The sequence below is a fragment of the Hippopotamus amphibius genome, chromosome 9, assembly GCF_030028045.1.
Source record: "Hippopotamus amphibius kiboko isolate mHipAmp2 chromosome 9, mHipAmp2.hap2, whole genome shotgun sequence".
In the NCBI taxonomy this organism is placed as follows: Eukaryota; Metazoa; Chordata; class Mammalia; order Artiodactyla; family Hippopotamidae; genus Hippopotamus; species Hippopotamus amphibius.
In genome coordinates, this window is record NC_080194.1 from 832,329 (window position 1) to 848,731 (window position 16,403).

A 16,403-nucleotide genomic window follows, 5' to 3' on the forward strand; every position below is an offset into this window, starting at 1 on the left:
CGTTTTCAATATAGAAGGTAATTTTTTCAATTCTAGCTATGGGATGGAGAGAGTAAAAGGTGAAAGGAGAGGGAAAGCGGCTCCCTTTGAGCAACGCAACAGTTCGCTAAAGCTGAGGAACAGCTGCTCTGGGGGCGTTGTGTTTTTGGCTGGTTTATGTCTTGGGCCGCGCCTGCGGGACCTTCGCTGCCTCACCAGCGATCAAACCCGTGCCCCCCGCAGTGGCAGCGCGGAGCCGTCACCCCGAGAACGACGGGGAGGTGCCCCCGACCCCCCCGGAGCCGGGCTGCGACACCGCGCGGGAGGGGGGCCGCGCGAGCCCCCGGCGTCTGCCCCGGGGGCGGGGCCTCGCCCCGGAAGCGCCCCGCCCCCCGCTTCCGTCCCGCGGTTGCTAGGCTACCGGGCCCCGGCACGAGGCCGCGGGCCGCGTTCTCCGGCTGGCTCGCGTCCCTCCGTCGCCGCAGGCTGCGCGCCCGCTGCTGCCGCCCCGCACGGGCCGGGGCGCGGAGGCGGTGGCAGCCTCCCCTCTGCCCTGCTAGGGCGTCCCTGCGCCCCTCCCGCGCCTCTGCGGGGGGTTGCCCTTCGCCGCCTCTTCCCGGCCCCCGAGCGCCGTCTTCAGGGCCCACTCCCGGGACCCCGGCCTTCCTCTGCCGCCCGCCCCGGGACGGCCGCCCGCATCCCCCAGCGCCTTTTCTCCCGCTGTCCTGCGGCGACCTGGTGGTGCGCATCTCCTCGCCGGGGAGAAGGGAGCTTGGGGCCGGCCGGGGTCCCGGCGCCTCGGGGGCAGGAGGAGGGAAGACAGGCCGCCGGCCCCGCGTCCTCGGGCGCGCCTCTCGGGGCGGCGGGGCGGGCGGGCCCGCGCGAGCGCCGCGGCAGGGTTTCCTCAGGCAGCGTGGGGGCCGCGGCGCGTCCCGGCGGCCGTCCAGCGTCCCCGCTCTGGCCTTGCCGCGGCTCCTGTGTGACCGGCTGCCCGCGGGAAGCTGGGCGGGGCGCTGCCGCGGGCCGGCGTCGCTGACAGGCCTCGAGCGCCGCGCGGAGGCAGCACGCTCGCGGCGCCGCGGACGGAGCTGCCGCGGGAGGCCCGGGGGCCGGGGGGCCGGGGGGCCGCGCTCCGGGCGCGCCGCGGGAGGCCAGGGCCGCACCCGCAGGTGCACTCCGGGGGCGCCTTTTTCTGGGTGGAGATCTCGATGCCGAAGACAGACTGGTTTGCACAGATGCCTTCCCCGTGAGCGGTGCCGTGTCCTCTGCGACCGTGCTTGTGTGTTTTGTTAGGAGGCAGCATTCCTGTAACCGGCTGTCAGCGCAACTGCTCTCTTACTGTGAGGGCGCTTTCCTGACTGAGATGGCCTTCGCTTCACAGACCCTTCCCGACCCCTATGAAGACTTCATGTACCGTCACCTCCAGTACTATGGCTACTTTAAAGGTACCGTGTCATTCTTACCTAGTATCCCCTTTCCTGGGTTCAGGAGGTCGATTGTTTGGTCAGCTGAGACAGCTGTCCTTGGATAAACGAGTGACGAATTTTCCCAGCACCGTTCGTGAGAGGGGCTTCCTTTCCCCACGGATGCGCTGTGTCACCTCTGTTGAGTGTCCATGTAATGCAAGCGTCTGTTTGTCTATCCTTGCACCGGTACCACCCGTTCTTAATGACATCACATGACATTAAAATAGTCTTGATGTCTGGAAAGACATGTCCTCCCATATTGTCGTTCTTCAGAAGTGTCTTGGCGGTTCTTACCTTTTTATATAATTTTACCATTGGTTTGTGATCCTTAAAAAAAATTACGGGATTGCATTGAACCTATAGATCAAACTTGACAAGAAATGAGAATGTTCCAATACCAGTTCTCCAATCTATTAGTATAGTCAAATTCTCTCATTTAGGTCCTCCTTCATGTCTCCCAATAAGATGTATAATTTTTTTCATAGAACTACATATTTGTGTGCTGTTATAAGCTGTATCTTTTTAAAATTTGATCGTCTACCTTGTTCCTGGTACTTAGAAATAAAATTTAGGTTTTTATATTGACTTTATTTCTATCAACCTTGTTAAACTTTCTTATTATCTATATCATTTTGTAAGTGATTACTCATTTGTTGAAAACTGAATTTCCAGTTGCCAGATTCAGCAGAGCCCTCAGGACTAAGTCTCCCACTCTGAGTGCTCCACTTCCACTCTGGGCACCCGCCTCCACGTGGTCGTGTAGCTGCCAAGTCTTTCTGCCTCCCAAGGCCCTTTCTTTCCACTTCACCACACTGCTTTTCAGGTCTTCTCCTCAACGTGAAATGGAGAAAATGATACTTAACTCACACAAATGGGAATGTGAAAGCTCTTTGGAAAATAGATTGTATTCATTGTAAAGGCCTGTGGTGGTGGGTGGTTGACTAGAAGGCAATTGGTTTGCTAGTAGTAGTGGTTTCGGTATTGCCCTGGATGTTGGAGGTGATGAACTAGCCATCTAGCACCTTTCATTAAACTGCCTCTTCTTAGCTCAGAGAGGCAGTTTACCAAACTCTGCTACGCACCAGCATGTTTGGAAGAATAATCCTCGATACCTGTTGAGTGGCTCTTTTGGGGAAAGAGAGGATTTGGTACCGGACCCCTTGCAAACGAAGAAGCATCTATGTGAGTAATAATCAGTGTTGTGTGACCCCTAGAACCCTCTCTGCCTTGAGCAGCAGCTCCCCGTGTTCAGGAGAACATGGTTTCATGTGGGAAAAGCCAGGGGAGCAGCCTTGGCCACTATTTCTGACATCACTCAAAAATATTCTTTCTTAAAAAAACAGAAAAGAAAGAAAGAAAAGAAAGTTTTAAAATGAAAACAAAAACAAAACAAAAAAAATATTCTCTCTAGATCTGCTTTAGATTATAGGTTTAAATTAAAATACTGTGCATTCTAGATGATCTTTCTCAAATTGTTGGAAAATTTGTTAAAACTCTTTGGTCAAGAGTAACACATTGATTTTTTTCATGCAGTTTTGTTGGATATATTTGTTAAGGCTCTTTGCATAAGAGTGGTGGAAACCAATTCCACCTAGCATTAGCAAAAATAATTTTTTACAGGGATTCCACAAGTTTCTTCTGGAATCCCAGGGTAGGAATGCAGTTGAATTTTTCCCTCAACACACATCCAAACGAATACCAATTCACTTCTCTTTGCTGCACGTCTTCGCCTACCGCAGCCCCCCCAGGATACCATCATCTCCCTATCGATGCAGCCTCATAATTAGTCTCTTGGCTTCTTCTCTTGTTCAGTGGTGCCCCCTTCCAATCCATTTCCCACATAGCAGTGTTCTTTTTTATGTGCAAATCTGATTGTGTCCCTTTTCTAGTTAAAAATGTGTGAATGACACAAGACCCAATAGCTGTAAAATATAACATTAATTATTTTTACAGCAAAAATTTAAATTTCTGTGTAGAAAAAAGTACCATTGGTAAAGGAAAATAACTGAAAAAAAAATTTGTGACAAATATGTCAAAGGATTAATTTCCTTAACATAATAACTCTTACAAGTCAATATGTAAAAGATGACCAAATAGAAAAACGGACAAAGGACGTGAACAGGGAGTTCATAGAAAAGCAAACACAGTCAATAAGCTTTATGAAAAGATGCTCAATTTCACCTCTAATTAAAGATACAAATAAAGGTACCATCTTTAAATTATGAGATTTTGGCCAAAAACATTTTTATGATTATACCTAGTAGAGGTCAGGAGATGGGAGAACACTTTCCCACACTGCTGTTAGGGATGTGAATAGATAGACAGTTCAGGAAGGCAGTTTGGTAATAGGTGGAAAATGTAAAACGGTACTAAACCTTCGATGTAGCAATTCCATTTTCATTTTCAAATATGTATCTTATATTTTTGCTCATCTCAGTGCCCAGAAGGCCCTTCCATTCTGTGTCCCAGAGCTCCTGGCAGGGAGTAGAAAGGCAGGGGTTGAACAATGGAGACTGTTAGGGTAGAATGGCTCAGGAGCCAGCTGACCACCCCCTCTTCAGTTTCCTCCTGCCCCATTTGCTGACACTTGAAACAACATTATTGAGAAACAATTGCCAGTCTTAATATAATAAAAAACATAAAATGCAAAGTCAGCTGCTATTCTTTTTTAAGCCAGAAAAGTACAAAGGAGGTAAAAAGGAATGAGTTGTAGTGTGCTTGTTTCAAAAAAGAAACAAAAGGGACTTCCCTGGTTGGGGCAGTGGTTAAGAACCCGGCTGCCAATGCAGGGGACACAGGTACAATCCCTGGTCTGGGAAGGCCCCACATGCCAAGGAGTACCTAAGCCCATGCGCCACAACTGCTGAGCGCATGTGCCTAGATCCTGTGCTGGGCAACAGGAGAAGCCACCACAGTGAGAAGCCAGCACACCAAAACAAAGTGTAGCCCCTGCTCACCACAACTAAAGAAAGCCCGTGCACGGCAGTGAAGACCCAACGCAGCCAATAAATAAATAAGTAAATAAATAAATTTATTTTTTAAAAAAGAAGGAAAGGAAGGAACGAAGGAAGGAAAGAAAAGGAAATATATGTATAAGGTTAGAAAATTCAAATGGTAGGAAAAAAATACAAAAGGAAATTGAGTTCTCCCTGCCCCACCCTTAATATAGCCACTATTGTAATTATTCTTTTCAGGAAAAAAAAATATCCTCAAGTATCTATATTTTTTTCTTTTTAATTACTCATGGGGAGCCTATACACAATCTTTACTTTGATTTTTTTGTTTAATAGTAGAGCCTTTTCATATGAGCACAGGACACATCTACCTCATTCTTTTTAAGAGCACCTGCAGTATTCCATCTCATTAATATGTCATAGTTATTTTAACTCCCTTTTGGTGGGTGCTTTGGTTGTTTGCATTATTATTTGAACATTGCTGCAGTGAGTATCTTTGTATATATTGATGACCTTTTGTAAGAAAATCTATAAAGTAATTCTTAGCAGTGGGATTTGCTGAATCAAGGGTTCGTGTGCTTTAAGTCTTACCAGACAGTACCAAATCACTTTCCGGAAAGGTTGCACCAATTTTCCTTTTTGTCAGCAAGTTATGAGGGTGCTTGTTTACTTACACCTTTGTCAGGATGAGTGTGAAAACACATAAATGTTTTTCCTATTAGGTAAAAAACTGTATCTCGTCATTTTGATTTACATTTTTTTATGAGATTGAGCAGCTTTATCATATCTATGCACATGTTTTGTTGCCCCCCCCATTAAACAGTGGGGGAAATATTTAGACATAGAAATGCAGGGGCCCAAATTGGGGGTGGGGGATGGAAAGAGACGGGGGAAAAGGGCAGAAAAAAGAAAGATCCATAGAATGAACTGTGCCTCTTCCTTCCCCTGTCTAGGGCCTACCCGTCTATCTTCAGATGTGCACAGACAGATGGAAGCTATTAGCAGAGGTATTCCATGTCCTTGCAGATCAGAAAACTGATGCTCTTTAGTGGGACTGTGTCTTCCCCCTGCTCTCCCCACCAGAGCTGGCAGTTACCACCCTCGGCCTCAGCCTTTCTTTTCATTCTTCCTCTTATTTCCTTTTTTTCCCCCTTTCTCCTTGAAAGTCCTTTTCCTCCCTTTTTCCCGTTCTTTATTTCCCAAGAGCTCTTCTCTCTCTTCTGCCCCTTCTCACTCCTCTGCCCCTACTCTTTCCATTCTGTTTTGTAAGTCTCTCATGGTTATATTACGAACTTGAAATTTAATTTGTAAATTGTTTCACTGTAGGCAGTAAAGTTTTATGTACTTTTTATCTAAAATGGTAGTGGTTGAATTGAAAGTTTTCTTTTTAGCCTCTCTCTAGACAAAAATAATAACACACATTAAGTAACATTTATTTGTAACCCACTTTTGAAATGTCTTTGACCCATTAACTTTGATTTAAAAAAAAAAGTTTCTTCTAACCTATCTGAAGCTTTACATTTAAGTATTTAATAGACTAGGGCAGAATTTTCACCTAACATTTTATAGTTTTGATGTTGTCATCATGGACTAAATCTCTTTGAAGATGAAACATGTCATAGGATTACATATCTGTGCTAATATTTTAATACAGTGTGTAAAATTAATTATTGTAGTTGAATAGTAAAGTTCCCAAGGAAGAAAAGGAAACTGCTCACTCATTCCCTTTCCCTATGGCAGATTCCCTTATACTGAGTTCACCAATTCCTAAGAGCAGACAGCTTCTTCATGATGACCTTGGTGAAGCAAACCCACGTCTTCGAGAACCCCGAGATCTCTTTGCCTTTTTCTCCCGCAGCGGGCCACTGCAGGCTCCACGATGGCCCATAGAATGTGAGGTCATCAAAGAGAACATTCATCATATTGGTAATGTGACTTACGTGTCATGGTCTTGCTATTCTGACAGACTATAGTACAGCTTTAAGTTCTGCATAGTAAAGGACAGGACAGGACAGATTCACCATCTGTTATCTCACCCTAAAATGTTTAAGCTCTGGGAAACTGATATTCACTCCCCAAAGTCAAAAGTTATACTAAGTGTAAACTAGAATGCTTCTGAGTTTATTGGAATGGGAGGATACATTTCTAGAGGCCAAAATATATCAATACTTAAATCTGTTTTCTACATTATTCCTATTTCAGTATTAATATGTTTCGTTGAGTTTTAAACAGTTGTATTTCTACAAGCCTTGGTATAATTGATGAAAACCATATGTAGCAAAACCAAAATGTAATTTTTACTGGTTTTTGCCCCCGTGGTTTTATTGAGATATAGTTGACATAAAACATCGTATTACTTAAAGGTGTACAATATGTATCGCAGAATGACTTTCACAATAAGTCTAGTTAACATCCATCAACTCACATTGTTACATTTTTTTCTTGTGACGAGAACTTTTAAGATTTACCCATATAGCGACAGAAGAGTTTACGACCAATTCCACCCAAGTTTTTTTTTTTAATTTTAATTGGAGTATAGTTGATTTACAATGTTGTGTTAGTTTCAGGTGTAGAGCAGAGTGAATCAGTTATATGTATATATATGGACTCTTTTTTTTTTTTAGGTTCTTTTCGCATATAGGCCATTACAGAGTATTGAATAGAGTCCCCTGTGCTATACAGTAGGTCCTTATTAGTTATCTGTTTTATATATAGTAGTGTGTATGTGTCAATCCCAATCTCCCAGTTTATCCCTTACCCCACTTATCCTCTGCTAACCATAAGTTTGTTTTCTGCATCTGTGACTCTGTTTCTGTTTTGTAAATGTTCATTTGTATCATCTTTTCAGATTCCACATATAAGCGATATCCTATGATATTTGTCTTTCTCTGCCTGACTTACTTCACTTAGTATGATAGTCTCTAGATCCACCCATGTTGCTGCAAATGATATTATTTCATTCTTTTTTATGGCTGAGTAGTATTCCATTGTATATATGTACCACATCTTCTTTATCCATTCTTCTGGTGATGGACATTTAGGTTGCTTACATAGTCGACTTATAATGTCATGTTTCAGGTGTACAGCACAGTGATTCAGTTATATATATATATACACACACACACACATATATTCTTTTTCAGATTCTCAGAAACATTTACTGTTTTTTAATCATATTTTGAGTTGATTGGAGTTTTTTGTGGGAATGGTGGAGACTTTTTTTATGACATTGATGACAATATCTTTGAGTTTTTGACACAAGTACAATCTTTAGCACTCATTTCATGAAGTATTTTCAGAGGTGGGAATTCTTGTAATTGCTGGGACACTCACATCTCTGCTTAAGACTGCTGATAAACAAGTGGGTGTTTCTTATTTTCTCACTTTGCTCTTATAATATTCATTCATTGTATATTTATTAAGCATCTACCATATGCTGAGTGTAGTGCTTGATGTTAGAGATATAGTGATGAGCGAGATGGAGACTCCCAGAGCTCACAGGCTAGTGAGGAAGCTGAAGACAGAACCAGGCAGTTGCATAGTGCTTGGTCCCTCTGGGAACACTTAGCTCCAACCTGGAAGACCAGTGAGGGTTTCCAAGAGAAGTTCACATGTAAGCTGAAAGCTGAAGGATGAGTTAGAAGTGATCCAATTGAAAGGATCACAGCAGAACATTCCAGTTAGAGGAAACAGAGAAGAACAAGACGTGTTCAGGTAACCATGGAGCCTTCAACGTGAAAGAAAAGAGATGAAGCTGAGGATACAAGGATTGGCTCGGTGTCTTAGCTGGGGACAGAACTGCTCTTAGGGTGTTTGGAGATGGAGGTGGGGAGCACATTTTGAGTTGGCGTAATAGCTGAGAAGTCTTAAGGTCATCTGTCCCTACCCTGTACAAGTTTTTAAGGTAAAAAAGTCCAAGTTGATCTGGCCAGACAGCAGGATTTTGCTGTTTCCTGTATAAAATAGACTAAGAGAATTCCTATGAGGATTTTGGGTTCAGTTCCAAGAGGGAAAAAAAGTGGGAGAGTGCAATTTAATATCCAAGCTATTGCAGTGTGGTAATTCATTAAACCACTCTTTATTTATTTTTAATTAATTTTATTTTTTTTGGCCGTGCTGCTTGGCATGTGGGATCCTAGTTCCCTGACCAGGGATCAGACCTGAGGCCCCTGCAGTGGAAGCACTGGAAGTGTGGAGTCCTAACCACTGGACCAACTGGAAACCACTCGTTTTTTAAAAAGCAATTTAAAAAAAAAAACTTCAAGGAAATTTAATAACAAGCCCCTTATTGTGTAAATGGAATTGTCAGCCTCATCACTCCTTATCACCTTAAGGAAATTAGTGTTGTCTTTTACTGAGTTGTGTCTTTATTTTTTTATTTTTTTAAGCTTGGTCAACCAAAGGATAATATTAGAAGTAGTTAAGAACAGGGAATTCCTTGGTGGTTAGGACTCTGCTCTTCCACACTTCCACTGCAGGGGGCCTGGGTTCCATCCCTGGTCAAAGAACTAAGATCCTGCAAGCCACACGGCGTGGCCTTAAAAAAAAAAGAAAGAAAAAAGAAGTAGTTAAGAACAGCCATTTTTTTTTCTTTGTCCTAACCACTGGACCACCAGGGAATTCCCAAGAACAGCAATTTTTTAAATTATTTTTTGGCTGCACTGGGTCTTTGTTGCTGTGCGCAGGCTTTCTCTAGTTGTGGTGAGTGGGGGCTTCTTATTGCGGTGGCTTCTCTTGTTGCAGAGCACGAGCTCTAGGCGCTTGGGCTTCAGTAGTTGTGGCACTCAGGCTCAGTAGCTGTGGCATACGGGCTTAGTTGCTCTGCAGCATGTGGGATCTTCCTGGACCAGGGCTTGAACCCGTATCCCCTGCATTGGCAGGTGGGTTCTTAACCACTGCGCCACCAGGAAAGTCCCAAGAACAGCAATTTTAAAAGCACACACCTTGGAGTGATTCCAAGAAGTTTCTAGTGTCAGATTTACCACTTACTAGCTGTATGACCTTGAATTGTTTTAGTTCAAATTTATTTAAACTAAAAACAAAGAGCTGAAAAAAAACCCACAACTAAAAACAAAAGCTTTTCACCCACTTATCCCACCCTCCTGCCCCTGCCTCTGGCAGCCACTAATCTGTGCTCTGTGTCTATGAGGTTGTGTAGTTTATTTTTTTGACTACACACATAACACACATGAACTTAGCCTAATGCCGTTGAGGTCCATTCATGTTGTCACAAATGGCAAGACCTCATTCCTTTTTGTGGCTGAATAATATTCTATCTTACATGTATGTATGTGTGTATATATATAGTCTATTTATCTTACTTAGCACCAGCACCAATTTACATTCCCACCAACAGTGCACAAGCCTTCCCTTTCTCCATCTCCTTGCCAACACTTGTTACTTCTGAAGAGGAAAGTTAGAAACTTACACTCAGCTAAAAATAACTCCATGCTTGTTTTGCTTTTGTGAAATATGCTTGCTGTGTGGAGAAAAACTGAAAAACAGGATGACCTAACAATCCAATGTAACTTTAATATGTTTTGCTAAAAAATGGAACGTTCTGCACCTGCTCTTGTAAGTTTCTGTTTGGAAACTTCCATGATCTGTAAACATGTGTACTGTAAAAGTAAAGCTCACCCTGAGCTCAGAGCCAAGAACTTTGGAGCATTAGCTCGTCTGGTGCTGCTGGCTTAATAAACCTGAGTTCTCCAACCCTCCGAGTGTGGTGCTTGGTTTCTCAACGGATTGCTTTCTGCAACATTTCTTGTCTTTTCAATAATAGCCATTATATCAAGTTTGAGGTGATATCTCATTGTAGGTTTTTTTTTAACTTTTTTTTTAATATTTATGTATTTATTTGGCTGTGCCCGGTCTTAGTTGTGGCACATGGGATCTTCGTTGCTGCATGCAGGACCTACTTCCCCAACCAGGGATCGAACCTGGGTCCCCTGCATTGGGAGCTCAGACCACCAGGAAGTCCCCTCATTGTAGTTTTGATTTGCATTTCCTTGATGATTAATTATGTAGAGCATCCTTTCATGTACCTATTGGCCATCTGAATGTATTTTTTGGAAAAATGTCTATTCAGATATTCTGCCCATTTTTTTTGTTTTGTTTTTTTAGAGTGTACAATTTGGTTTTTTTTTTCTTATTAGTAATGCTTATATGGTAATCCCAATCTCCCTGGCCGTTTTTACATTGAATTTTTTTTGCTGTTGAGTTGTATGAGTTCTTTATATATTTTGGATGTTAGTCCCTTATCAGATATATGATTTGCAAATATTTTCTCTCATTTAAAAAGTTGCCTTTTGGAAATCTGGCAGTCCAGTGGTTTGGACTCTGCACTTTCACTCTCATGGCCCAGGTTCGATGCCTGGTCGGGGAACTAAGATCCTGTATGCCGTGCAGTATGGCCAAATTAAAAAAAAAATGGGGGGAGGGACTTCCTAGGTGGCGCAGTGGTAAAGAATCTGCCTACCAATGCAGGGGACACGGGTTCAAGCCCTGCCCTGGGAAGATTCCACATGCCACAGAGCAGCTAAGCCTGTGCACCACAACTGTTGAGCCCATGTGCCGCAACTATTGAAGCCCACGTGCCTAGGGCCCGTGCTCCACAACAAGAGAAGCCACTACAATGAGGAGCCAGCACACCACAATGAAGAGTAGCCCCCGCTCTTAGCAACTAGAGAAAGCCCGTGTGCAGCAACGAAGACCCAGTGCAGCCAATAAATAAATTTAATTAATTAATTAGGAAAAAAATGGGGGGAGTTGCCTTTTCATTTTGCTGATGGTTTACTTTGCCATGCAGAAGCTTTTTAGTTTGATGTGGTTCCACTTGTTTATGCTTTTATCGATTTTGCTTTTGGAATCAGATTCAAAAACTCATTGCAAAGACCTAAGTCAAAGAGCTTACTGCTCAACATCACTAATCATCAGAGAAATGCAAGTCAAAGCCACAATGAGGTATCACCTCACACCGATCAGAATGGCCATCATCACAAAATCTGGAAACAACAAATGTTGGAGAGGGTGTGGAGAAAAGGGAACTCTCCTGCACTGTTGGTGGGACTGTAAGTTGGTACAGCCACTATGGAAAACAATTTGGAGCATCCTTAAAAAACTACAAATAGAACTTCCATATGATCCAGTAATCCCACTCCTGGGCATATACCCAAAGAAAACCATAATCCCAAAAGAAACTTGTACCATAATGTTTATTGCAGCACTATTTACAATAGCCAGGACATGGAAGCAACCTAAATGCCCATCAACAAATGAATGGATAAAGAAGATGTGGCATATATACACAATGGAATATTACTCAGCTATAAAAAGGGATGAGATGGAGCTATATGTAATGAGGTGGATAGACCTACAATCTGTCATACAGAGTGAAGTAAGTCAGAAAGACAAATATTGTATGCTAACTCACATATACGGAATCTAAAACTGGTACTGATGAACTCAGTGACAAGAACAAGGACGCAGATACAGAGAATGGACTGGAGAACTCGAGGTATGGGAGGGGGCGGGGAGTGAAGGGGAAACTGAGACGAAGCGAGAGAGTAGCACAAACATATATATACTACCAACTGTAAAATAGATAGTCAGTGGGAAGTTGTATAATAAAGGGAGTCCAACTTGAGGATGGAAGATGCCTTAGAGGACTGGGATGGGGAGGGTGGGGGGTACTCAGGGGGTGGGGGGGAGTCAAGGAAGGGAGGGAATACGGGGATATGTGTATAAAAACAGATGACTGAACTTGGTGTACCCCCCAAAAAATAAAAAAAAATAAAAAGAGCTTACTGCTTGTGTTTTCTTCTAGGAGTTTTATGGTTTCAGGTCATGCATTCAAGTCGTTAATTCATTTTGAGTTAATTTTTGTGTGTGGTGTAAGATAGTGGTCCTGTTTTATTCTTTTGCATGTGGCTTTCCTGTTTTCCCAACACCATTTATTGAAGAAACTGTCCTTTCCTTACCCCACTGTGTATTCTTGGCTTCTTTGCCATAAATTAACTTATCGTAGATGCATGGGTTTATTTCTAGGCACTCTATATTTCTTCTTCTTCTTCTCCTCCTCCTCCTCCCCCTTCCCCTCCCCCTCCTTCCCCTTCCTCCTCTTCTTCCTCTTCTTCTTCACCAAGCCACATGGCATTCGGGATCTTAGTTCCTGACCAGGGATCAAACCCATGCCCGCTGCAGTGGAAGTGCGGAATCCTAACCACTAGACCTCCAGGGAATTCCCTGGGCGCTCTGTTTCATTGATCTGTGTGTCTGTTTTTATGCAGATATAATTGTTTTCATTACTGTAGCTTTGTAATAGAGTTCAGAATCGGGGAGCATGATGACTAGCTTTGTCCTTCTTTCTCAAGGTTGCTTTGGCTACTTGGGAATCTTTTATAGTGCCGTACAAATTTTGGGATTGTTTATTTTACTTTTGTGAAAAATGCCACTGGAATTTTGCTAAGGATTGCACTGACCCTATCAAATTGCTTTGGGTATTTTGGACATTTTAACAATATTGATCCTTCCAACTATGAGCAAAGAATATCTTTCCATGTATTTGTGTCTTCTTCAGTTTCGTTCATTAGTGTCTTATAGTTCTTATTTAAATTTATTCCTAGGTATTTTACTCTTTTTGATGCAATTGTAAATGGGAATATTTTCTTAATTTCTCTTTCTGATAGTTCATTATTAGTGTATAGAAATGCAACAGATTTTTATGTATTGATTTTGTATTTGCAACTTTAGTGAATTTGCTATTAGTTCTAATGGTTTCTTGATAGAGTCTTTAGGGTTTTCTATATATAATATATGTCAGCAGCAGTTTTAGTTCTTCCTTTCCAATTTGAACACCTTTATTTCTTTTTCTTGCCTAATTGTTCTGGCTAGGTCTTCCAGTACTATGTTGAATAAGGTGGTGAGAACAGGCATCTTTGTTGAGTTCCTGATCTTAGAGGAAAAGCGTTCAGCTTTTCACCATTGAGTATGATGTTAGCTGTGGGCTTGACATATATGGCTTTTATTATGTTGAGGTAGTCCTTCTGTACCCACTTTGTTGAGAGTTTTTGTCATAAGTGGATGTTGAATTTTGTCAGATGCTTTTTCTTCATGTATTGAGATAATCATATGACTTTTATCCTTCATTTTGTTAATGTGATGTATCACATTGACTGATTTGCAAATGTCAAACCATCCTTGCATCCCTGGAATAAATCCCACTTGATCATGGTAATGTATTGTTGAATTTAAGTGTGTCTTTATATGCCCTTAGCTTTCATCAGTGGCTTAAAATGAGATTGAGAAGTTGCCCCAGTCCCATATGAGAAATCTTTCAGAACTGAGTATTAATAAAAACACCTTGTTTCCTCTGAAGAAACTGATATACTTGTTCCTCTGTATTAATAAAAAATATGTAGGTGATCAAATTTCCCTGAGTGGAAGCTCAGGGACAAATTTTGAAGAGCTGTTGCAACAACTATATTGATCTTTCTGGCTCATTTTTAGGTCTTCTATTTAAAGCTTTTACTTCTGGGACTTCCCTGGTGGTCCAGTGGTTAAGACTTTGCCTTCTAATGCAGGGTGTGCAGGTTCAATCCTTGGTCAGGGACCTAAGATTCTGCATGCCTTGCAGCCAAAAAGACTAAGAAACATAAAACAGAAGCAATATTGTAACAAATTCAATAAAGACTTTAAAAATGGTCCACATCAAAAAAATCTAAAAAAATAAAGTTTGTACTTCTGTTGTATATGCTTTTTGTTAAAAATTTCTCCATAGTCTTTATAGAAAGAAGCAAGACGTAATTAATTTACAAACACACTGGAAACTTAAGGTGGGAATTTTGTTTGATTCAACCAAACTAGCCATTTGAATAATCATTATTATAATTTTTATATCATTTCTAATAAAGTGCTTTGTATATTATTTCTTATTTTGTACTTTTTTAATGTCTTCTTTCAGAGTGGGTTCCACCTCAGCCGGAATATTTCTATCAACCTACAGGAAATGAAAAGGTACCAGAAATTCTAGGAGAAGAAAAAGGCACAGTTGTCTATCAGTTAGATTCAGGTATTGTCATCAAACTGAACAGTGAGTGATAAATCATGACCAAATTACAATAAACATGTTTTCTATAATAAAAGTGATTTTCAAAAATTCATAGTTTAGTGATAAACTGTCTTTTCCAAACCAGCCTCTGTGGGAGCTCTGAAGTTCATGATCGATCAGTTTTAAATTTTCAGTCATTTTTTTAAAATGATAGTACGTTTTCTTAATAGTTTGGAGTCCATTTTATAGCTTCTTCCTTGTTATTCCCCTTCCTGAAAATCAGATGTTGGATCTTTGGAGAATTTGCTTTTCTTTTTCCACCTCCTGAACTGTAGTGAGTAGTTTGTAATATGTGCATATGACTGTCATTTACTCTGTGGTTTCCTGCATTAATTTGTAGGCATCCTAGTGGTAGAATTCATGTCTTTCATAAAAATATGCTGGACACTATACCCAACAACAAAATACAGTCTTTTCAAGGGTGCGTGGTAAATTCCTAGGATATACAATATACTGGGTTGTAAAGCAAGTCTTAATACACTTAAAAAGATTGAAGTCATACCAAATATATTCTCTGATCACAGCAAAATTAAATTAGAAATCAACAACAGAATGAAATCTTGGGAATCTACAGATATTTGCAAATTGAACAGCACATTTTTAAGTAACTCATGAGTTAAATCATAAGAGTTCAAAAACATTTTGAACTGAGTGAAAATAAAACAACATCTCAAAATTTATGAGATGATCCTAAAGCACCGCAAGGTAAATTTATGGCTTTAAATGACCTGTATATAAAAGGAAGAAAGCTCTCAAATCAATTACCTAAGCTTTGACCTTAATAAATTAGAAAAATAAGAGCAAACTACCTCCAAAGTGAGCAGAAGGAAGGAAGTGATAAAAATGGAAATCAGTGAAATAGAAAAGTAATACAGAAAATCAAACCAAAAGTTGGTTCTTTGGAAACATCAACAAAACTTTAACCAGATCAACAAAGAAAAAAGGAGAGGAGACACAAATTATCAAAATCAGGAATGAACGGGGACATAAACATCAATTCTACAGAAATCAAAACAATTACACGGTGATGCTATTAAAAACTTTATGTCAGCAAATTAACACAGATGAACAGGGAAAATTGCTAGAAAAACACATTTTCAAAACTGACCCAGGAAGCAATAAAAAGTCTGAATAACTCTGATTGTAACAAAGAAATTAAATTAGTAATTTAAAATCTTCCAGCAAAGAAATCCCTGGCCCAGATGGCTTAACAGGATTTGCTTGAATTATACCAAACCTTTAAAGATGAAATAGTACTAATTCTTCAAAAACTTTGAAAACAGAGGAGGAGGAGGAAACATTTCCCAGCTCTTCTTATGAAGCCAGTATTCAAAGCCAGACAAAGACATCACAAGAAAACTATAGATTAGTATTCCTCATGAATATAAATGCAAAAATCCTCAACCAAATACCAGCAAACTAAGCAGCATATTGAAAGGATTACATACCATGACCAAGGGAGATTTGTTCCAGGAACCCAAGGGTGGTTCAACATAAGAAAATTGATGTGACATACCACATTAATAGAACCGAGGGGAAAAAACACACAATCATCTCAATCAGTGCAGAAAAAGCATTTGACAAACTCCAACCTTTCATGATAAGAACATCCTGAAAACTAGAAATAGAAAATTTCTTCCGTTTAATAAAGGATATTTATGGAAAGAATGAATCAACTTCAACCACTAAAATAGCTATAACAACAATAACAAGTGCTGGGGAGGATGCAAAGCAGATGGTAGTAGTAACCTTTAAGACAGAAAGAGGATATGTTAAAGAGAAGTGAGCTAATAGTAGTGATCAGAAAAGAAATCTTTTTTTTTAAATTTTTTTTATTTTCAGAATCTTTTTATTTATTTATTTATTTAAGCTCTTTATTGGAATATAATTGCTTTA

General features: G+C 40.9%; 1 protein-coding gene across 5 annotated transcripts in view; it reads left to right on the forward strand.

Annotated features, from left to right (window-relative positions):
- Positions 1-413: 413 nt before the first annotated feature.
- AGBL2 (AGBL carboxypeptidase 2) overlaps positions 414-16,403 on the forward strand; it is a 40,245-nt gene continuing 24,255 nt past the window's right edge. For 2 of the 5 annotated variants that reach the window (XM_057695159.1, XM_057695158.1), the window contains exons 1-5: positions 1,139-1,424; positions 2,493-2,627; positions 5,353-5,406; positions 6,140-6,325; positions 14,361-14,468. In XM_057695159.1, the coding sequence (XP_057551142.1) occupies positions 1,343-1,424; positions 2,493-2,627; positions 5,353-5,406; positions 6,140-6,325; positions 14,361-14,468 (565 nt within the window). In that variant the 5' untranslated portion in view covers positions 1,139-1,342. Of the gene's footprint in view, positions 721-1,138; positions 1,425-2,492; positions 2,628-5,352; positions 5,407-6,139; positions 6,326-14,360; positions 14,469-16,403 lie in introns of those variants that run through there. The other 3 variants (XM_057695155.1, XM_057695156.1, XM_057695157.1) reach the window with 3 other exon arrangements.